Raw genomic sequence first — 22944 nt, forward strand, 5'->3', positions numbered from 1 at the left:
CTCTCAGAGGAACAGTGTTATCTGACACTGGCTTTGAAGTACTTGCACTGTTTCACAGAATAGGCAAGGCAGAGGCAGGATGTGAGTCTGGCCACAGGCAGAATGGCGGGGAGCCCATGGTGTTTGGGAAAAACGAGTCTCCCAGTGACAGGGAAGTACCACAGTAGACATGGGACTCCTGCTTGATGGGTGAAGAGAAAAAACAGCTAAGCATGAAACTGCTCTCAGTGACCTATATCATTTGCCTCAAGGAATATCTCTACCCACTGTACAGAGGGTAAGCCATAAGCAGAGGGTTATGTGATTAGTTTTTCTATTTGAAAAAGGGAGTGAGTATGGAGTGGCAGAGGCAAAATTATTGGTAAATCATGCCCTTTTCTCCATCAGGGGAAGCTGAAGTTTGTGTCAAACCCTATCAACAGTTGTGCTGTTTTCCACCTAACTGCAGAGTATAAAATCAGAGGTATCAGTGCATACCTCCCCAGCCCTACACACAAGCGAGCAGTGAACTGGAAGCATTGTTCAGAGCCTCTGCACCTCAATTTCTTCATGACAAAAACTGGATAATGATTCCAGCCTTGTGCAGTATGTGAGAAATAAATGAGACCCTGGGTGGAAAGGATTAATATGGGTATCCGTAAGGTGCTAGTACTCTTGGTAGTCATTCAGTGTAAGTAAGACACTCTTCAGATGAGGAAATTGCTGGCCAGAGAACTGTCCATTTCATAAGTAGCCCAGATAGAACTGAGGAAGAGCTCCTATTGACTAAATAAACACATATGATAAAGAGTGTAAAGGTTATGCTAAAGAGTAGATTCCCTTCAAGGCCATGAGCAGAAGTAGTCGCTTGTCCCTTGATTCCTTCAAGTGTTACTATAAAGGGAAGAGGGCACCTGGCCTGTGCTGGGCTTCCTACAGAAGAGAGTGATAAGAGCCTTGCCATTCCTGTCTGCTATGTTTGCATGCTATTTAATGGAAGAAGAAAGAGCCTCACCAAGCATGGTTCTTTACACCCAAATCAAGAAGACCCAGAATACCAGGGAGGAACATACACTAACCCTAGAAGATGGGAGTTTGCATTTCCATGACAACTTTGCTTCCTACCACCTGCGTGTAACTGTTCAGGATATCTCCCCTCTCTTGCCCCTGAAAAGGGAATTCTCTCTGTGGGTAACTCTCCTAAGCCCGGTATAATTAGACCACTACAAATAAGAAAACATAGGGCTAGGGAAACAGCTCATAGGTAAGATGCAGCATCCTGGGTTGGATTCTCAGCACTGGAAAGCAAAACAACCAATGACCACAATACACACTCATAGACAGACAGACAGACAGATAGACAGACAGACAGAGAGAGAGATAGTTAGAACATGGACAAAACAGCCATTTTACTCCTTACAGTAGGGTAGAAAGCTGTCAGAAGTATAAATGTGGAAGTGAGTTTTCAATCTGTGATACAAGCAAGAAGAAAATGCTGGGTACTTTGTTCTCTAACCCTGAAAGGACCAAAGTGAGGGTGCTTGCTAGCCAAACCACATTTGCTGTTTATATAGCACCAATCTTCTAAAATCTCCACTTAAATTTTCTTTATTACAATATTTATGCATGCATCAATATCGATGTTTCCTTTTCTGGTCACACTTGGTTTCTTTTTTCAATACTTTATTATAGCAAGAACACATCAGATGATCATGCCTCTTGCCAATCTAAAATGCACAGTATTGTATTGTTAACTACAAGTATGTTGGAAAGCAAGAGACCTATAGGTCTTGTCTTGCTTAACTGAACTACAAGCCCTTTGATAAGCAACTAATCATTCCTTTTCTCCTCAACCTTTGGCACTCACCATTGCATCTTTGAGTTTTAAATCTAGTTTATCTGGCTCTGGTGTGTGGAGTTATGTGGTATTTGTCTGTCTATGATAGGCTTATTTCATTTATTTGTAACTTTTAAATTATTTTATTCTTTGACAACTTCATATAAATATGTACTGATGTTTGATCATTTCACCTCCCATTTCCCCTTTTCACCCTCCCTACTCTCCCCCTGAACAATAAGCCCCTCTTACTTTATGTGTTTTGTTTTGTTTCTCATTGAATGTAATGAGGGTTGCTTTCATTAGTATCAATGGGAGGTTATTTACTGGAACATGGACAACTTATCAATGTTATACCACTAAAGAAAATGACACCCTTTCTACCAGCATCCATTAATTTCCCATAGTCCTTTAGTGAGGGGTAGGGTCCCACACGCCCTTGCCCCCATGCATGGTAAAAATGGCAGGTCCGATGTCTATCATGCAGGAATTATGAAGGCAGCTGCAGCTGCAGTGGGTTTGTAAATCCAGTGGCTGTGTTATATCCCAAAGTTAGCTTTGCAGCACTGTTCCCCCACCTTCCAGTCTCATATTCTTTCCATTCACTCCTCTGCAATGTTCCCTGAACCTTGGAAGAGATGATTAAGATTCCAGTGGAGGGCAGTTTCAACATTTGCTTGCTCTCTGCTTTTTGACCAGTTGTGAGTCTTCACATTAACCACTATCCACTGCAAAAAAAGAAGCTTATCCCAAAAAGAAGTGCATCACTAATCTAGTGGTATAAACATAAATATGCATAAGCAGTTTGGTGCCATTTCCACTTACCAAAATAACAGTCCTAGATTCTCTCCCATGGCCTACAGACCTTCAGAGTTCTCTCTATCCTCTGGCTCTTGACAGGTGCAGCGGCAGGCATGAATCCCCTCCTGTGGAGAAGGCATCGAATTCATTCATGTAGTGGTTGATTACCCCCATAATAGTCATGCCACTACTGTAACAGGCTTATTTCACTAAGTATAATGTCCTCAATGGTTCACTTTTATAGAAGGTGGCAGGGTTTTCTCCTCTCTTAAAGGTGAATAACATTGCATTACATGTATGTACCACAACATTTTTTATCCACCTGTTTATAGACAAATAAGTTGTTATGACATTTTCTTATTGGTAATAATGCTTGAGTGAATATAGAAATAGGAACTACAGAACAATTGAACTCCAGAGAAGACCATTTTTATCTCTCTCTGCAGACCCAGAGCCTAGAGGCTGCATGGTTTTGTTTTTGTTTTGTTTTGTTTTGTTTTGTTTTGTTTTGTTTTTTTAGAATATCCTTACTCTCTACCACAACATAGTGAAACATTCAAAAGAAGACAGCAGGTCCTGTTCATTCTAGTGTGACAAGAAGCAAGTGTTACTGTGTTCAGTTCCCTGAGGTCTTTGGGGTGAGAGCCAAGGACAACCACAATCATCCAAGTTTACCCTGTAAGATTAGATTATTAGAAGGAAAAACAGAATGGCTCCTCACTAGATTTCAAAGATGTGAAAACTGGATTGGGCAAGGGAGGTTGGGAACTATTGGAAAGAACTTGGAGCCAGTCATACTGGAGACATTAGAGGGATGGTGAAGATGAGTGAGAACAGAGATGCCTAGAGGGGTGGTAGAGGGAGCTGAAGAGTCTATGAAAGTGTGTAATGTATGTGTACCCAACAACATAGTCAATAAAATCTTCATTGTTCAGTATATCTCTGTGGAGTTAGACTTGCTTCCTTTGGAAGGAGCAAAAAAGTGTGTGGATAAAAGAGAACATTTCCCTAGAACCAGTGTTCCACCTTGTGCTTCCACAGGGCTCTCTGGTATTCAGCACAGGTGAGCCTGACATGCCTGCATCCTCAGTTTTGGCTGCTGAATAGGTAAATTCATGCAATGCCCATAAAAGCAGGAAGCTCTTAAAGATTTGAGTCTCCATTTCTCTCCACCTCCCCAGGAACAGAAATGATTTCAGGATCAACTCTCAGTGTTGGGCAAAGTTCCACTGGATTTGTTTATTTATTTCCAATTTGGATTGACTGTCCCTGATTGGGATTACAGCCAGCCTGAAACAAACACAGCTAAATAGGAAAATAAGAGAACAAAACAACAACACCATGTTCTGCTAAGGACCTGTCTAGTCCTGATAGAGCTGACAAGATAAGAGGAAATTGTGTTTAAGTAATAAGAAGGCTTTGTTCACTTTGGCCAATTCTCTAACCATGGATGCTTTAGATGTAGAGATAAGACCCCCAGCTCAGAGCTCATAGTTATGCTCCACCACACTCTGTGGGGAGACAGGCAGCTAAGAATGCAAGGAGAGTGCATTCCAAAATGATACATGTCGAATCGCTGGCCAGGCTTTTAAATGCCGTAGATAGTTTATGCAAAGTCTCATACTGTTCTAAGTCATAACACAGTTTACCCCCTGCTCTAAGCCTAGTCCCAGTTGTTTTGAGAAAAATAAGCTGAAAAATGTCTGCTAGCCTGCTAAAGGGGCAATGTTTTATCCCCAGCATCTGTGCCAATTCTGGACAATAGGATAGGTGATTCTTGGCACCTTTGTCCTTTACAAAGTACCCTGTAATACTTAAGAAACCAATCTTGCATTCCCAGGTCTTACTGATTCTAGAGGAGAAGTTTGGTGGTTGATGAATTTAATACTTTTTGATATTTATAAAACAATGAAGTCATTTTCTTAGATGAAATATTATAAGGTAGTAGAAGACTAAAGATTCTCTTAGTTGATATTTAGGCCAATAACAACAAGGTGTTGGGGATCACAGGGAGACATCTTTGTGTCCATGGATAATCCAACATTCAAATGCACAAGATCCACTGAGAACCAAAGAGGCAGGACCTATTTCTAATTCTACCTCTGTCTTTGAGCCAACATGCACTAGAAGTAGCTCTACTTAGTCTAAAGCCAACTACTGAACTTTCTGGGTGATATTTGATGTTTCTTAATGTACAAGTGAGATTTCAAGAATGAATTGATGGAGGTAGTAACATGAAGGGAAGCTGACTGTAGAATGTAAGAGGCTTTCTGTATTTTCTTTGCAACCTCAAATGTGAACTTACTCCATGAATTTATTTGCCACTGTCAATCATAATGCAAGATGTGTTTTGTCTGAATGATGTTTAGTGTATCATTTTTGTAAACAGAGACTTGAAATTTTCTTTTTAAATTTCTTTCTTTTATTTCTTTATATTGTTCCTTGATAATTTTATTCATGTATATAATATATTCTCATAACTTTTAACCCCTGACTCTCTTATCTCTGTCCTGACACTGTAAACCCTCCCTCCTTCCTGTAAGTCTATTTCCCATATTCATATCTTTGGGTTTGTGATTCTGGGGCTAACCAGTTCAGATGCTATTTGAAGCACCTGAACTATCAGTTAGAATCTGGTGGTTTCACAAGCAGGTATGCTAACTGAAGACAATGGCTACCCTTTTCCCAGAACTTACCAGTAGCCAATAGTTCATCAAAGAGCAGTAAGGGCCAACAAGCTCCTCCTTCATCCATGATGGCCTGTCATTGGGTCTAGTCATCTGCAGGTCCAATGCAGGTACAAAAGCTGCTGAGAATTCATGATTGAAGATGGCATTTTGCACCTATTCTCCCTGTCTTCTGGCTCTCACATTCTTTCTACTCCCACTTCTGTATGTTCCCTGAGCCTTAGGGGCTGTGTGGTGAAAATGTCTTATTTAGAGATGAGCAATCAAAAAAGACTTGACATTTTCTGAGAACCTCTAGCAGCTACTACTATCTCAAGATATTATGGATAAAAACATTTGCATTTTATCATGTGTATAGGTGGGACTCTTGGCATGGTAAAAGGAGGGTTTAGTGATGGTCAGAGCAAGAAGGGTTGGCCGTTACTGAAGAACCCAACTTAGTCCAGTTCACTGGTGCCACTGTACTAAAACACATTGTTAAAGGGAGTTAACATGGATAGTTTTACATCTATTTTTTCATGGCTTTATAAGCTAATTTTTGGGGATTGTAGTCATTTAACAATAAACCCCTGTGTTATGTTATATCAGGCTGGCTTTGAACCCTTTGCCTCAAGTGGTCCTACTACTTCAGTTTCCTAAGTAGCTATGACTGCAAGTATACATACTTCTATGCACAACCTGGAGAGTTTTATTTTCTTTTTAATTCATAAAACTATATGAAATAATATAAACCAAAGCCGTGATGTTTTTCAAGTATGTGCATCACATAACAGGCCTATGTACTACCTGAACTGATAATTGTGTGAATCTTGTCTTGTTGGCTTCTTTCTTCTTTCTGTAAGATAACACACTGCAGATAAAGTTTCACACCATTTTCTCCATTTCCTTGATACCAGAGGCAGCTGCATCTCTGAATTCAGTGCATGCTTTCTCATGATATATACAGTCCAGACAAACCTCTGGCCACGTACAGAAGTTTTTAATGTGTGGTTTAAGAAATACGTTGCAATGAACTTAGCCATTTATACATCATTTCTTTTCTTCACTGATTTTTACCATTGCTCTGTGTTGGTGTCTTCTAACTCATCCCTAGGTCTTTCTTTGTGATTGGAGTGGGCTCACATGAATCTAGTTAATTCATCTTAATATTCTTGTGCTCTATGTAATTCTACCATATGAATATTACACATGTATACACCATGTCCCCTAGAGATGAACACAAAGACTATCTATAGTTCTGTGGCATCAGTTACATATGTACATTTATGTGTACATATTAAAGGACTAGACATATTTTATTGCTACTAGTTATCCATTTTACTCTTTGTTTTTTATGTGTGTGTGGTTTATTCTGGTTGGGACTAGATTGCCTCGCTGTCCTTTCTCACAGATTTTTCAAATCATCAGAACTATTTAAGTCAGCTTACTTCTCAAATATTTAGACTGTGGTCCATAGGTGCAAAAGTGAACACCTGGGCTCATATGAAAGTCTTGAGAAAGGAGACACATCACTGATCAGATCAGCGTTAATTCAGGGTAATAATCTTCTGCCAAGCATCCGACCATTCTCAACAGCTCCATGTTCTTTCATTCCCCACATTGAACTTTGGTCACTTTACAGTTACACACATGAGGGACTACATGATTCATATTTACATGCAATGTCCCCTCTGCACCTCAGTTTTATGTGCATTTTGTTCCTTGGTGCTTTGATAAATAGATGTTTTTCAGTGAAGAGCATTTGAATGAATCAAATCACTCAAATGGAATGATGGCAGCTGGATATGTAAGAAACTCTTCTAAGTTAAAAAAAAAAAAGTCTACCACTGTATAAATTCTTCTTGATTCCTGTAACACTTTAGTTTTAACATCATTGAGAGAAAGAGAGGGGGTGGGATGGAGGGAGAGAGAGGAAAGAGAGGAAGAGGAAGGGTATTGTCAAACTGATATTTCTTGATGGCACAGAAGCCAAAGTTCATACTCTCAATACTGTCTTGTCTGTGGAGCTCTGCCCATAATTTACAGACTCATTCTACAGTACTCTGCATGGTGTTGAAGATTCAGTAAGAGCCATCTCTCAGCTTTCCTTTTTGCAGCTTTGCTTGAGCCTTATGGTTGCTAGGTAATCTGTAACAACCTAGGCATTCTGTCTGTTTTCTTCTGAGTCTTTCCTTCTGTTTCCTCTGCCTGCAATCCCTTCCAGGCCCAGCCAGATTCAATGTCAACTCCCCTGGGATTTGTTCCCTTGAGAATGTGCCTGTTACTTTTTCACCAAGATATGTCATCTATCCTTTCCTTTCCAGCATTGGGAATTACTTCACCAGTAGACTGTGAGTTTCTGGAGAAGATTCAATCTATTCACTCCTGCTTTCTCTTCCACTACCAACCAAGCAGATGGATGATGAAGGTTCATTAACTTTAACTGAATTCTCAGGACCCTTGAAATATTATCTTTTCCTCCATCTTTTGCCAGGTGTGTCGAACCAAGGTGATAGATCTCAGTGAAGGCATTTCCCAGCATGCTTGGTACCCTTGCACCATTAATTACCCATACTACCAGCTGCCTCAGACCACATTCTGGCTCCAGGTAAGCTCCAATCTTGAGAGCCATGATGTGTAGGTCTGGCCTCAAGGAAGTACTGACCACTGTGATAACTTTTTCTTGAGATGCCCTTTCTACCCTCCAAGACTGCCAATTTGGAAGGACAGGAAACAGAAACTTACTCATGGGATGCTTCCTAAAATTGAATGCCCCATTTGCTCGTGGAATCCCTCATCCCAGGCTTATATTGCAAAGAATTTGAAATCTGCTTGTTATTGATTATTCAAAGCTTTAAAAAATAATCTTTCCCTCCATGGAGTCCATTCTGATGCACACAGAAAGAAGTGAATGTTTGTGTCTTTGTAACTCTGTATATGCTTGGTCTCCCTCTGAACAGTAACTTTCACATGGTGTTTCACATCTACGTGTGGCTTCATCTTCTTGTCTACATACTATGGATTGTATTCATTTTTATTTATGTGTCACTGACACACTTTGAGCTCCATGGTTCACAGAAGCTCCAGGACCAGGTCTTATTTGGCTTTATCATGTTGGAACTGAGTAGAGAGGATAATGCTGTTAAGCGATGGGTAATAAACCTACAATGTGTTTTGTGTGTGTGTAGTTTCACTCTCTACTATGCCTGTGCTAGACACTATATTCCCTTTGTCTTATTAGAACTTCCCAGTGACCCTATGAGCTATTTTCTTTAACCAGCTATTTAAAAATGAAGGAAGTTAGGCTCAGACATCCACCAGCACCAGACAGAAAGGCAGGAGCAGAGCAGGGTCTGAAACAAGGTTTCTGGCTTGGACTCCCCACTGGGCTCTTCTGCCTCTTCCTTCCCATTGAAAGAATGGGTTGAAACAGAGCAAGATTCCCCTTTGGTCCACTGTAGTGTGATTGCTTCCCTACCATGTGGCTGAGTAAATGAATGACTCTCTTATGTCTTCTTTATTCCAGACATATTTCTCTCAGCCAATGGTTGCTGCAGCTGTTATTATCCACTTGGTGACTGATGGAACATACTATGGCGACCAAAAGCAAGAGACCATCAGTGTGCAGTTGCTTGATACCAAAGAGCAAAGCCATGATCTAGGCAAGCATGTTCTTCTGGGCTTGGTTCAGCCTTGGTACCACCTTTGTCCCCCCCACCCCCTTTAAAAAGATCCCCTCCTTCCCCTTTTCTTCTCTACCTGGAGTCCTGGTTGTGGTGGTATATCCAGAGAAACCCTTATTTGGCAAATATGAGGATGCAGATTCAGTGGCAAAATTTGATCTTCATCAACTCCTTTTGTTATAATACCTTTCAACTTGGGAATCCACAGAATCCTCAAAGGACTCTGGGAAGGAGACTGAGCAAGGTCATTTCCTCACCATCTAAGTCACTGGGAGACCACACAACACTCGGCAAACCAGCACTGTGAGAAGTCAGGTTTTAGGGTCATAACCCTTCCTACCAGATGTTTCTGCAAATCTCAAGAGTGGTTGTGTATTTGGCACATTTTTCAGGGGACATCCATGTGGGCATAGGTACTAGAAAGCTTTCTCTCTGGTTTAAGATTGGAGAATCACGTGAGAAGTCAGGTCCTGCCAACTGGGGAATAAGGGTATAAGGGATGTTCACTTGAACTGTGGGAGTCTCTACAAACACCAGGGCTGGCAGAGTAATAATTCATGCATGCAAAAAGGAAATCCAGTTTGACATGACTCAGTAGCCAGTATTGGTTCAAACTTCCAGTGTCTGACACCCAACAGTTTATTGTAGCCATATTTAAGTACAGTATAATTTGGAGGGAAAAAGTCTCCTAGTGTAACACTATCACCTATACACAAGGAGACATAATTACATCGAAACTCTTCTCAAAGTAAATGTTACTTCTTCCACAAAGATGGGATCTAGAGATAGGCTACATGTGTTATCTTGAAGGTCTAGGGGAGGATCTGGTGTGGTCTCAGACATAAAGATAGCACAAAGGTCATTTAGGTTATTAGCCACCTCTGGTCCTGATTGTGGGAGCTTTGGGGAGTCAGATATGGGCTGGCCCCACAGACAGCACACAGGTTACCTAGGCCCTTAGCTACCTCCATTCCCAGACTTCTGGGTGGAAACCAGGTTGTACATATTTTTCTTTGAAAAGACAACCCTGTGTGTTTAAAGAATCCCGGTTTCCCTAGTGCCATCTGTGAGCTCAAGAACATTTGTGTTCCCAAAATTGTACTACCTGAGCACATTCATTAGTGTCCTGATAAGAGTACAGCACTGACTTCGAGGTTAAGCCTCAAAGTTTCAATCCCATATTTACTATTAACTCAATTTTAAAATGTGAACAATTTTATTGACATCCTAGCACCCCACTCAAAGCCTGGTGTCCTTGGATTGCATTGAGAGATGTGCCTTGTGGTCAGAGGGGACATTACTTGTCACTACTCTGATCACTCGCAGTGTAAAACTTGGCACTAATAGCTTCCTATTCTCATTGAGAACATTGTTACCCACTCTTATAGCCATTTACCCTGAACTTTAGGCCATTCATTGCAAATGTTTGGAATTCTGCGTTAGCCTTGGAGCTGGCACTTCAAAGTTGTGTGCCCATCATTTTGTAGGAGAGCTCATTCCGAAAGTCTTAAGAAGCAAGTAGACAAAGGGTCACTTCCGGGTCCAATGAAAGCCAAAGAAGCAAGGAGACCTTTGTTGTTGTTGTGTTTACATGTTTAATTATTTAGTAGTTCTAAAGGCAAAAGAGAAACATACTAAAAAGTAAGAGAAAGAAAATCCCTTAGGAGTTCACTGGATTCCTAGGAAACTTCTTCAAGTTGGAAGCAAATATTTTCATAGTTATCCTGGCTCTGCAAAGGTTGAGGAGCAGAGAGGGGAAATGTCAGGCTCGCCAAGCAGCTCCTTGGATCCCATTGCTGTTATCTGAGGCTTCCATGTTTCCCTGTCTCCAGCCACCAGATCATTCTGTTCTCTGCCTTCTGAATACCGAGCAGAGGATTAATGACACTGAGTGAGAGTGTAAACTAGAGAAAGGACACCTGATGGACTCAGGACTTCCTCCTCCCACCAGGAGAACTCTCCCATGTGCCAGCACATGGCCGAGATTGCACTACTTTTACACGTAGAAAGAAAGGTTTAAGACCTTGCTAGAATTCCATCAGCAGCAAGCAGCTAAATGCCAAAGCCTGCTTTTCTCCTAGCAACTCCATCCCACCTGCCCAATCTACTCCTTCCTCTCTGCAGTCCATTTGTATTTTCTCTGTGTATTTTCCTAAACCTGGAGAAAGGGACAGCAAAACATGAGAGGCTGGTCTAAGACAAATTTGGATCCTACTTGTACTTGGTGCTACAACTATTTTGTGCTGGTCTGTGCATCCCAATTTCCAACTTTGTAGGCTGAGCAGAGGTCCTTACAGCCCAGGGTTGCTCACAGCCCTACAGATGAGCCATGGGAGTGAGCTTTTTACTCTGCAAGGGGCTAGCTGTTATGCATTATTTCTCCTACCTTGATCTCAGCCCAGGCAGGCGACATGAACATCGAAGGCTCAAACCTTCAGGTTCTGAAGCAACGTGGGAGGGAGTGAGAGCTATGGATGCTTGGCTGAGGGTGGCCGTTTGGGGGAGGGAGAGAGACTGTGGGCATTAGGTGAAGGAAAGCTTAGGGGCCAGGGAGGCAGGGGGATTGGAAAGATTTGGAAGCAAGAAAAAGGGCAGACAAAGAAACTTTCAATCAAACTCAAAATCCTCACTGGCCGCCCAATGGTGCTTTTGTGGCGTGACATGAAAGGGTCTGGGGGCTTCGGGAAGGGCCCGTTGGGGAAGGCGTGACTGGCCTTGAGTAATGAGCCTGGCCCCTCGGCCCTCTGTCTCCCCTGACAGGCCTCCATGTCTTGAGCTGCAGGAACAATCCCCTGATTATCCCTGTGGTCCATGACCTCAGCCAGCCCTTCTACCACAGCCAAGCAGTACGTGTGAGCTTCAGTTCGCCCCTGGTCGCCATCTCGGGGGTGGCCCTCCGCTCCTTCGACAACTTTGACCCTGTCACCCTGAGCAGCTGCCAGAGAGGAGAGACCTACAGCCCTGCTGAGCAGAGGTAAGGCAACCGGGGCCTCCCCATCCTGGATCCTTTGTAGTAAGTGGAGACAGTCTGAACGGCCACTGCTGCTGTTGTTAAACTCCGTGTCTTTCTCTATTCTCTGACCTCTGGTCAGCTTGGCCCTCAAGACTGAGAGGTCCACAAGTCCGTGAATTTTGGAGTATACTAGGAAGCAGAATCTGTGATGTGCAGTGGAGAGCAACCCTCCTTTTGCCTGACCTGCAGCTGCTTGAGTTGACAACAGGTTACAAGGTGACCTCAAAATAGCAGCTTTCTTCACTAGCCTACAACATCCCAATTCCAACAAAGACAGGCCAGCTAGATCAAGTCTTGATTTTGAATATTCTCCTTAGAAGGTGGAGATGTGGTAGGCGACATAATTCTCCTCTGCTGAGGGTGATGTGCCTACTGTGTGCTTCATTCCAGTTCACAGTGAATTTTAATGATGAGTGAACTGCATCGCAGCATCATTCCATTAGTGCCTTTGATCTGGCATCTGTTACTGCCACTCAGCTCTTGCTGTTAAAGGACAGAATTTCTTTGAAAGGATGAGTTTGGGAGTACTCTTAACTTGGGGTTGAATCCCCACATTACTGCTTCTCTGAGGCATGTCCTTACAGTGAGTCATTTCCCATTTCAGAGTCTCAGTTTCCTATTTAGGAATAAGTGCATGATGATATCTACTCATCAGGGTGATTGTGAGGGTCAACTATTAGATTGTAGATGAAAATGATCTTGCAAGCTATTCATTGTGCAAAATGAATGCATCACTGGGGACTTTTAACAGTCCCTTTCCAACCACGATGGAGGTGCCTCTGTGCACAGAAATCTGTGTATTGCTCTTGAAAGTCAGAAGCAGAAGAAACCTCAGAGGCAGTCTAGAGCAATCAACATACCCGAATTCAGTGTTCCCATCTAGGATTCCAGGGCCCTGGAAAGGGAAATGGTCCAACATCACCGAGTGTCTCTCAAATTCCTGTAATCAAATCCAGGGGGACAACTGGCACACTGGTGGGTTCCGCAGAGGGCAGCCCTCTGTGCGACACTTCAGCCCTGCCCTGTATACCTGGGGCCAAGGAGAGGGACGAGAAATGGCGACGACAGGGGGACCTTAGCCTTTCCCACGCCCCTGCTCCCACAGGGGACACAAAAGGTGGTTGCAAAATCCACATTGTTTTGCACCACAGTCCTCAGCTTCTGTTGTGCAAAGTGTGTCGCAATCACTGCGATGGAAGAGCTCCTTAAATATCCCTCATTGTCATATTTCATTCTAACAGCACTTCTTCCTCCCCGGCTCTCCCGACGCCATAAACATGAGTTAATTCTCCGAACCCAGGGAACAAGGGTGATGGGAAATGCAAATCTGTCTATCGGATCTCTTCCACAGCTGCTCCTTTCCTCAGCCAGTTAGTTATCTCCGTACCATCCACCAGCTGACCAAAGGCAGTCCTGACTTCTCAGAGCTCTCAATTAACGACGCCTGTGTGCTAAGGAAAGAGTGTTTAAGCTCTGAAATACAGCAACCGATAAGCGATTACACAGTTCTTTAGTGGTAGAGGAACACAGATCCAGGACAAAACATTATCCTGTCTAGTTCCTGTGACTGTAGACTGTAGTCACTCCCCTTCTCTGAGGCCCTGTTTCTCTTTAAGAGATGCTAATGAGCAGTATATTTTCTGTGGCCCATTCCAGGTTTCACAGCCTGTGATTTCAAGAGCTAGGGAAGGTAAGAAGAGACAGGAAGGAACAAACTTCTGTTAAGCCCGTGATGAGTGCATTATTTTATTTGACTCTCACACCTGTTTGGGGATAATATGACTCCGAGAACTAGCCAGTGAATCAAGGACCAGAAGGCAGGAAGAGGGGAAACCCTGCAGTTTGTCCTTGAAAGGCAATGCCTGCCCACGGTATCAAGAAACATGAAGAGGAAAAGAGAAATCTTCAGGACTTGTCATTTGTGAGCATTACCCTTCTCCTCGGGGTAAAGCATGCAGAAACCGTCATGGAGGCTTTGGCTTGCTGGGCTCTGCCTGCACTTGGACCAGGCTGCCCAGAGGGCTGAGGCTGCAAAGCTGCAGGATCCTTCTGAATGCCCCCATGGGGAAAGGACCGCAGCTGTTCCTGGGGCGGGCGCTGCAGAGGCATTCACAAAAACAGGCAGGACTCTGCAATCATGCAAATGTGGTCAAAACCAGCCAGAAGGCAAGGAAAAGAAAAATAAGCAGCAACGTGTGCAAAGGCCTGCGATGGGGTTCTTCATTCTTAAAATCAGCAAATCAGAGAGGTCAACCAATGCCTTTGCTTTTTACAGCGGAGACTTCAGTTGGCTGTGGTTGGAGCTTTCTGCTTTACTCTAGGCTGTGTTTCTGGTCTTAAAAGTCACTTTCCCCTCCCATCTGGACCCTTGCTCCCATGTTCTTCTCCAGAGAGTCTTGTGAGCTGCCCTGCGACCAGCACTGCTACAGCAAAATCAATGTAGTTGATGTGTTCTGACCTAGATTGAAGGATCCCTAGTACCTGGGAGATATTGGGCATGGATTCAGGGCCCTCTCCCCACAAAAGGATCGGATTTCAAGTAAGAGATTCCATTGTGGAATCCCAGCCACTCTCCGCTTTGTATCTAGGTGGAGAAGGAGGCACAAGTGGGAGGTCACAAGAGTGGAGGGGAAGCTAACTGGCTTCTTTAAGGAGGAAGGGTCCAGTCATGAGACGGGGCCCCAGTGTCTTCCTGTCTCTGTGTAGTCCTTCTCCTTTTCCTGTTCCTCTCTCCTCCTGTGCCTATCCATCCATCCATGCAGCCAGCCATCAGCCAGCCAACTAGCCACTCAGCCATCCATGCACTCCTTGGTTCTTAACAAAAATCAAACAACTTACTATAAATTTCAGGAGGCTCTGTATTTAAACGATTAAGTTAAATCCATGTTTCCCCTTCCTCTCTCCTTCCTGCCCTCCCTCCTACCTTCTTCCCATCTCTTATTTCCCTCTGCTCTCCCTCTACCTCAAACACTTCCCCTTTCTACATGCTAGCACTTCTGTAGAGGTAATGCTGACACCTACCTTCGAGAAGACTCTTCGCTAGACCCAAGTTCTTCATGTGGCTGGGGGATGGGGGGACTCCTTCCAGTTGGGAAGAAGAGGATCCAGACTGGAGACTAATGCTCCTGGAGTCTATAGCTCTAGGACCCCAAGTATGGAATACCCCATGAAGTAACATACAGAAATCCACACATAACATTTGAAGCTCAGATTCAGGGCCATGTGGAACTGTTTCAGTAACTCAGAAGGACTGAAAGCCACAGGCCTCTGTCTACTAAACAGTCTGAGAGTAAAGAAGAGAATTGCTGCTTCCATAGCAGACACTGGGCAAGAGGGAGGGCACCACCAGTTCACCTTGACTTTCAGTTGTTTGTCTACACCCTGTGGGTCACTGAATTTGTCCCTCTCACTCTTCCGTATCTGATCTCCATACCCTACCACCATGAAGTGTTGGGTAGAAAATGTTTTACTATCACTTTCTCTTTTAACCTTATTTCTGGGCAGTAAAACAAGGTCCTAGGAGGTTAACTTTTCTCTGTTCCTCTCCCAAATGACCTGAAGAGCTGGTGTCCAGGTTTTCCTTTCATTTTCCACCTTTGACGACATGGCCATTTATTGTTGGTGTGACCACCATTTGACGGCATAATTGTAGTTGAGCAGTAGGCCATGGGAGGTAAGACAGGAGGTGAAGGCAGAGCTGGAGGAAAACACCTTTCCAGCCCTTTAACACTGGCTTTCTCCTGGCTGGTAGATTTGCCCAGGTGTCAGTCATTAGGTGTGGGATGTTCATTTCAGTGATTGGTGTGGAGTCGCAAAAGATTCTTCCTTTATGAAGATCTTGAAGATGTAAGTAAACAGGAACATGTGGGCACATGTATTCAAGGAAAAGAAAAATTTAACCTTTGCCTTAATGTGAAAACCTCGTTCATTTCCTTTTTTCGGCCATCATACCAGCCATATCCTTCCTTCAGAGATGGACTTCCTTTTATTTTTTTTCTTTTTTATTGACTGCCCATCACTAGTATTGAGTCCCCCTCCCACCCCCCATCCTCCTGTTGTATTTTAAAAAGGGCGTGCAAGAGACCTTTGGTGGGTTGGAGTCGAATCCAGGGGCCCCATGTCGGGTGAGAGAGAAATGCTCCATGCGGACAGGACAGCACTCACTTGGAGAGTTTTATTAGGGGGGAAGGGAGAGGGGAGAGGTAAAGGGGGCACAAAGCAGCCTCATGAGAGACGGGGGGGGGGGGGAGAGAGGGAAGAGAGAGAGGGAGAGGACAGTGAGAGAGAGAGAGAGAGAGAGAGAGAGAGAGAGAGAGAGAGAGAGAGGTCTAGAGCAGGTGGGGTCTGAGGAGGGAAGAAGAAAAGAGAGAGAGGGAAGGCGGGTGGGGTCCCACCTTTTAAGGAGATTTCGAGCATGCTGTGCTCTATAAGATGATGTTGTCAGGATCCTGGGTGGGCCAAGGTATTGCCTGCTTATTGGCCAGGTCCTCAAGATGGGTCTGAATGCTAACACTCCCACCCCACCCCCCACTCAACCCCCACTTTAGATCAGAGCCTTTTGTTTTCCTTGGTTTTATATTTTAGAAATGAATGACAGTTGTATGGGAGGGGGGATTTATGGGAGGTTCCGATATCATTCTTGGACAGTGTGTGCATATAACCTTTTCTAGACAGTGGGATGGCACTGGAAAGAGCAAGGCTCAGTTAGGGAGCATAGGAACTGATGTCCATTGGAATTCTGTCCAGGCTAAAGTGCCCTTGGGCAAGCAATTCCAAATTCTTATTCTCAAATGGGAACAATATCCTTACCTCGGGGCGTCACTCTGTAGTTGCTGAGATGGTGTTATAGTGAAATTCAGTGGCTAATGCCTGGCATCTCAGACCTCATTTACCCCTTACTTTCCTTCTTATTGGCAAGTCTACGAACCGGATGCAGACAGATGTGCTAAGAAGAGAAGGATGCTTTATGTCCAAAGTCATCCTAAAAAGACACTGATCCTAAGAATTGCCCCATAATAAAAAGGATATTAGCTTTGGAAAATGATCTCCCCTTTTGGCCATTCTGGACATCTTCAAAGTGCACCAGAAAATTGAACACTCTGAGAAGTTCTAGAATAGTGGTTCTCAACCTGTGGGTTGCAACCCTTTAAAAGTTACATCCTCAAAATCTCCTTATTACTCATTGTACAATTTGAGTAGTTGAGAGGATGAGTATCCAGATTCTCTACTCCCCCCTTAAAAGCAAAATACTGATGAGAATTTCAAAGCTGGAACCATGACGGTTTGGATCTTTCTTCTGAAGCTGCTTCAGCTCAAAAATTTTCAGTTTTCTTATATAGAAACAGGAAAAACGAATGCTAAGCATAGTGTCACGGGCCTTTAATCCCAGCACTTGGGAGGCAGCAGGAGGTGGATCTCGGCAAGTTTGAGGCCAGCCTTGTCTACATAGTAAGCTCCAAGACAGCCAAGCTACACAGGAAGACACTGTCTTGACCCCTACCCCAACTGCAAAACAAAAACAAAAACAAAAAAACAGGAAAGCTAAAGATGTGGGGTTCTGGATGCAAACCTAGCCAGTTGGGAACCCTGTAGGCAAGGCTAGCCTAGACTTAGATAGAAAAAGCTTTTGCCTAGTGGGTTTTGCTGCCAAAACCATATTTCAACTACTACAAAATTTTTACAAGCCATTGAAAGGTGCTACTGCCAGTTATTTCTCTCTATTTAGTTGACATCTGGGTGCAAAGCATTTTTCTTCATAATGTCAGGATGAAACAGGCATTGTCTCCATCCATAACCATGTTCCAGTCCAGACCCATAGGGTAAAATTAGCCATGAAGACCTTGGGGTCTCACATAGGGGTGGGAATTTAAACAGGTAACTTATTCTTGTCAGGCTTCAATTTCCAACTGTAAACTGAGTAACACTTGGCTCACAGGGTTATTGTGACGATGAAGTGAGCTCACTTCCATATGCTCTCAGTGATTATTTACTGCTATTCCTGACTGTGTGTACCTATAGCTCAATGGGAAAGGCCATCTAAGCACAGAGGTTCTGTGTCATTTCTATTTGTGTCTTTAAAGATTAGCATGCAGTTGGATGTTTGGTAGGCACCTACACCCTGAACTTGAAATGCACTGAGTGCAAGGCAATTATATGACAGACAGGAAGGCCGAAAGTCTGTGAGGGAACTCATCTATGAACATAAAGGAAAGCCTCTGATAGAATCAGCTCCGATTTGAAGATTGGAAAGAATTCAGATTGGCCAGAAAGTGAAAATTCCACCAAGGAAAAGCATAAGGCATGAGCTCTGTTCATTTTTCCTAAGGATTTGTGAGTTACATTATAGTTCTGAAAGACAACCCCTGTCACTGCCACAGAGTCATAGCTTTGTGAGGGGGATGAATCTGAAGGTCCACTGAGGCTCCCATAATAACTGGTTTTCCCAAGTCACACAATCTAGGTAATAAATACAGCAGGTGTCTTTATAACATTAGCTACTGATTGTTGAGGCGCAGAATGTGCTGGGGATTTGGCTACTTGCGTATCATGAGTCAACTGATCTAATCCTCCCCACAGCTCTTGGAAGTCCGTATTCACAGAAGTGTTCAAGTGACAGGATTTGAGTCTAGGATTGTCAGCCCCCATTTCTTGTACTCTTAATAATCTGTAACAGTGGCCTGCAGAATCTTCTTTGCCTGACTCAGAGCTCTTCCCTCTCTTCAGTGTTTGCCACCCGAAACTTTAGGGAGAGACCGAGTCTTGGCCTTCTAGCTGGAGTAAAATTGTCTTGTGAGGAAACCTTTCTTCACCTTCTTATTTCTTCCTCCCCAGCTGTGTGCATTTCGCCTGTGAAGCCACGGACTGTCCAGAACTGGCTGTGGAGAATGCTTCTCTCAACTGTTCCAGCAGCCACCGCTACCATGGTGCCCAGTGCACTGTGAGCTGCCAGACAGGTTATGTGCTGCAGATACAGCGGGATGATGAGTTGATCAAGAGCCAGGTTTGTGGATGCAGACTGGAGAGCCCTTTTCCAGTCAGGGACGGCTGGTGGGTGTGGAATGGGTTCTCTGTAGAATTCTCAGCACTGAAAATACTGATGCTAAAGAAGACAAATGAATAAAAAAAAGTCTCTCCCTCTCTCTTCTCCTCTTTCCAGCTCTTTCTCATGTATATGTATATATGTGTGTGTATACATACATATGTATATACACATATATGCATGTATATAAGTATACAAATACACACATTCATATATGTAGATGTACCTCAATTAATGAATCAATAACACAGCTGATAAAAAATCAACTTTAAGAAGAGGGCTTCTGTCCAAGGAGTATTGTAGGTAGCATATATCATATAACATAGGTTACAGATCTAGGATCTAGGATGAACATATTGGGATGAGATGCTGATCCTCCAAATTTTGCATAATGGAATGAGACATTTTAGTAGATGGGTACTCTCTATCTGCATGTCTCTTCATTCATTCACTAACTCATTCATTCATTCATTTCGAAGCATAAATGCATCATAAATCAGAAACTCTGCTAGATCGTTGAGAAAACGTCCTTAACACTGAACTCTTTCTTAGTGACTAGCAAAGAGCTAGTCAGAGAGGGTTTTGCAGAAATATGGAGGGACCTTAAGGAAAAGGTGATATGGGAACTGAGAAATGGTTTGATGGACAGAAATGTGTCTGCAGGAAACAAATAAGAAAAGTGTGCTCTTGTACAGGCAGGGGAATATATGTGGAAGTCTGTTAGTACTGTAAGTGTGCCACATCTGGAGACTAGCGTTTCTAAAAATCATTCAAGTCATGAGGCTAGAGGGGCAAATTGAGTCCACAGATGCCAGGTCCTGCCAGTTTAGTTGGGCAGTTTGGAATTGTTATGGCAGCAAGAAGCTGTAGAAGGGCATGATATGATTAAATCCTGATAAATAAAGCCCTCATTTGGCTGCCCACATGGGTGTGGCATGAAATGTAAGGAGTGAGACAGATGTCAGACAGACACATGGGGTGTTAGCGATGGAGACCTTGGAGATTGGGATATGTCCTGCATGAAGTTTGGTATTGAGTAGCGGTAAGTGTCATGGCAAACGTTGCTTTAGCCTGATGTTGCTTTGGAAATCTCAGGTCCAACAGGAGAGAGTGGGACACGTTGGCAGCCCCAAACTTTGAGGATCCCAGAATATCTAGATGCAGCTTTTCCACAGCCCCACCAGTAGACTGTATCCTCATTCTGCTAGCACACAGGGACACATTCTTTATTTCTGGGAACGCCTATTTGTGGAGAGCTTCTGGGCTGGCTTGTCTTACACACCTACTTCCGTGTGTGAGACATGGCAGGTCTGAACTCCTATGGAAACAATTAGGCTGCCTTGGCAGCGAGAGACCTCTGCTCCCTTTGATGTGTACTTAAGAGAGGAAAATGTCCTTTGCTTTTAAAAATCTCAAATCAACATTTGGCACTCTCAACCCCTGGGGGTTTGGCTGCTTCCTCCTTGAATGGAAGACGCTGGGCTGCCAATGACAGGCCCTCTCTTGGCTCTATAGCACAGCCTCACCCTTCCACCTACACAGCCCCACCGTCTAGTTCGGAGTAAATCAGCCAAACCTTTCAGTGGTCCTACATTTGTGCTTCAATATATTTTTTTCTTGATTAATCAAAATCTTTTTCACTGGAGCCACTAAATCTCAGAAGAGGCAGCCGCATAGAGTGTAATCCCTAGGTTCAATCCATTCATTTTACCAGTGGGAGAGTTCAAGGAAAAGTGAGAACCTTCCCATCGAGAGACATCAGGGCTCCTACACCCAAAGGCACTCCCTGACTTAGCACTTTAGCTGTCTCTAAGTAAATCCCTTCAAGAAAAGATATCAAGATCAGCCTCCGGTGTGCTTCTATTAAACTGTGTTAGAGTCTCTTTTGTAAAAGGAATCACACCCTGTGAGGTCTCTGAATCACAAGATTCCAAAAAAAATGATATAACAACCTATTTGGAAGACATTACAGATTGCAGTTCTGAGCACATTATTTGGGTTGAAGTCACACTTGGTTTTTCTCTTAGTGGGTAACCTAGAGCTGCTCATACAATGTTTCTAAGCTTCCATTTCTTCAGCATTAAATGAGGATTAAAATATTTAATCCACAGAATTGTCGAGTTATTAAAAAAATAAGTTCAAGTTAAACACCGAGAATAGGTTTCCTCATTCCCAGACAAGACTCTGACCTGTCACTTCTGGAGAAGTGCATGTCCTCATATACAAGGACCTGCCTGCTGTCCGTCATTGGCTCTTTCTCTGCTCCTCAGGTGGGACCAAGCATCACAGTGACATGTACGGAGGGCAAGTGGAACAAGCAGGTGGCATGTGAGCCAGTGGACTGCGGTGTCCCGGATCACCATCACGTCTATGCTGCCTCCTTCTCCTGCCCAGAGGGCACCACCTTTGGTAGAAGATGTTCCTTTCAGTGCCGCCACCCTGCCCAGCTGAAAGGTATTCTGAGCTCTTTGTCCCAGGCTGGCCTCCATTATCTCCAAAAAACCTAGTAGCTCTTTCCAATCCTTCTTCTGAGTCTGAGCCACCAAAAGGTGGACAGAGTTGTGTCTCTTCCAGGCTTCTTTTTACCATTTGTAGTTATAGAAACTGTCTTGTCATGCAGCCAGAAATTTAAAAGATATAAAAATTTATATGTGTATACAAATGGAAGTGAATACCCTTTCAAGATTTTGTAAATCTTGCAAAAAAGATAGCAGGGATGGAGCAGGGCAACAAAGAGAATCATACATAGAATGAACGTATCTCACTTATTGTGCATGATTAAGAATCAGCAAAACTTGTGTGATGTTATTATTAGTCTTTGAATTATCCAAAGGAAAAAAATGTTATTAGGATTTAAAGAAATAGCCTAAGGTTGCTATATTAGTGATGGCAACCATGTTCTATCCCTAGACTAAGCAATGAGAATATGGAGGTGAAGAGGAGGGAGTCTGGCAGTCTGAAGAAGAGGCCACATATTAGAAATGGGTGAGAAACTGGCCTGGAGGCACATAGTGAATTTCTAGAAATGGAAGTCTTAAAAGAGGTCTCACACCGGGCGGTGGTGGCGCACACCTTTAATCCCAGCACTCGGGAGTCAGAGGCAGGTGGATCTCTGTGAGTTCCAGGCCAGCCTGGGCTACAGAGTGAGTTCCAGAAAAGGTGCAAAGCTACACAGAGAAACCTTGTCTCGAAAAACCAAAAAAAAAAAAAAAAAAGAGGTCTCACAACCTATCCAGAAAAACTGGAAATACTGAGGACCCAAAGTACTTCCAGGAAAGAAAGGAACTTCACAGAACTCGGTAATAACAATTTTTGTCTGATTTCAGAGATATAAGGGTTCTAATGCTACAGTTAGTTTGTTAGAAATGATATTTCATTCTTAAATACCAGAAACAATAACTAACTTCATCATAGAGGCTCATATTCTAGTCCATTGTGCCACAGAGTGTGCATGAGGAGTTCTATTGAGTGTGGGGACACTGGTACTATTCCCTGGATACTCTGAATAGCAGATAAACTACTGTGTATGGTTAAGGTTTGGGTATGTGGATGATTAAGGAGTATCATGAGTCTCACTAGTTTTCCAAGGGGACATTGACCCCCAAAGATTATATAAAATTGACTTCCAAAGGTTAAATGAACTTGTAGTCTTTGGATGCAATGTCTATGGTCAAAAACTCAGGAAAGGACATATACTAAAACTTAATAAAATGTGTTGGCTCGGTAACTGAATGTTGTGATGAAGAAATGATATAAGAATAAAAGACCCAGCTTTAATTATAAGCTGTTCCTCAAGAAAGGCAGGAAGTACCTCTGGCCTATATACCCTAGCTCCTCCTCTTTTTCTATCAAAGAAGAGTTGAATGAGAAAGTTGTAGATTTTTCATTTGAGCCACTGTAAAAATTAAGATCAAAGAAAAGAGGGG

At 43.3% G+C, this 22944-nt stretch overlaps 1 protein-coding gene across 1 annotated transcript in view; it reads left to right on the plus strand.

Moving 5' to 3' along the window:
• Pappa (pappalysin 1) overlaps nucleotides 1-22944 on the plus strand; it is a 252295-nt gene that overhangs the window by 175976 nt on the left and 53375 nt on the right. The window contains 5 exon segments of the mRNA XM_037202665.1: nucleotides 7778-7891; nucleotides 8810-8945; nucleotides 11727-11940; nucleotides 18811-18979; nucleotides 21289-21472. Of these exon segments, the coding sequence (XP_037058560.1) occupies nucleotides 7778-7891; nucleotides 8810-8945; nucleotides 11727-11940; nucleotides 18811-18979; nucleotides 21289-21472 (817 nt within the window).

The sequence above is a fragment of the Peromyscus leucopus genome, chromosome 2, assembly GCF_004664715.2.
Source record: "Peromyscus leucopus breed LL Stock chromosome 2, UCI_PerLeu_2.1, whole genome shotgun sequence".
NCBI classification, from domain to species: Eukaryota; Metazoa; Chordata; class Mammalia; order Rodentia; family Cricetidae; genus Peromyscus; species Peromyscus leucopus.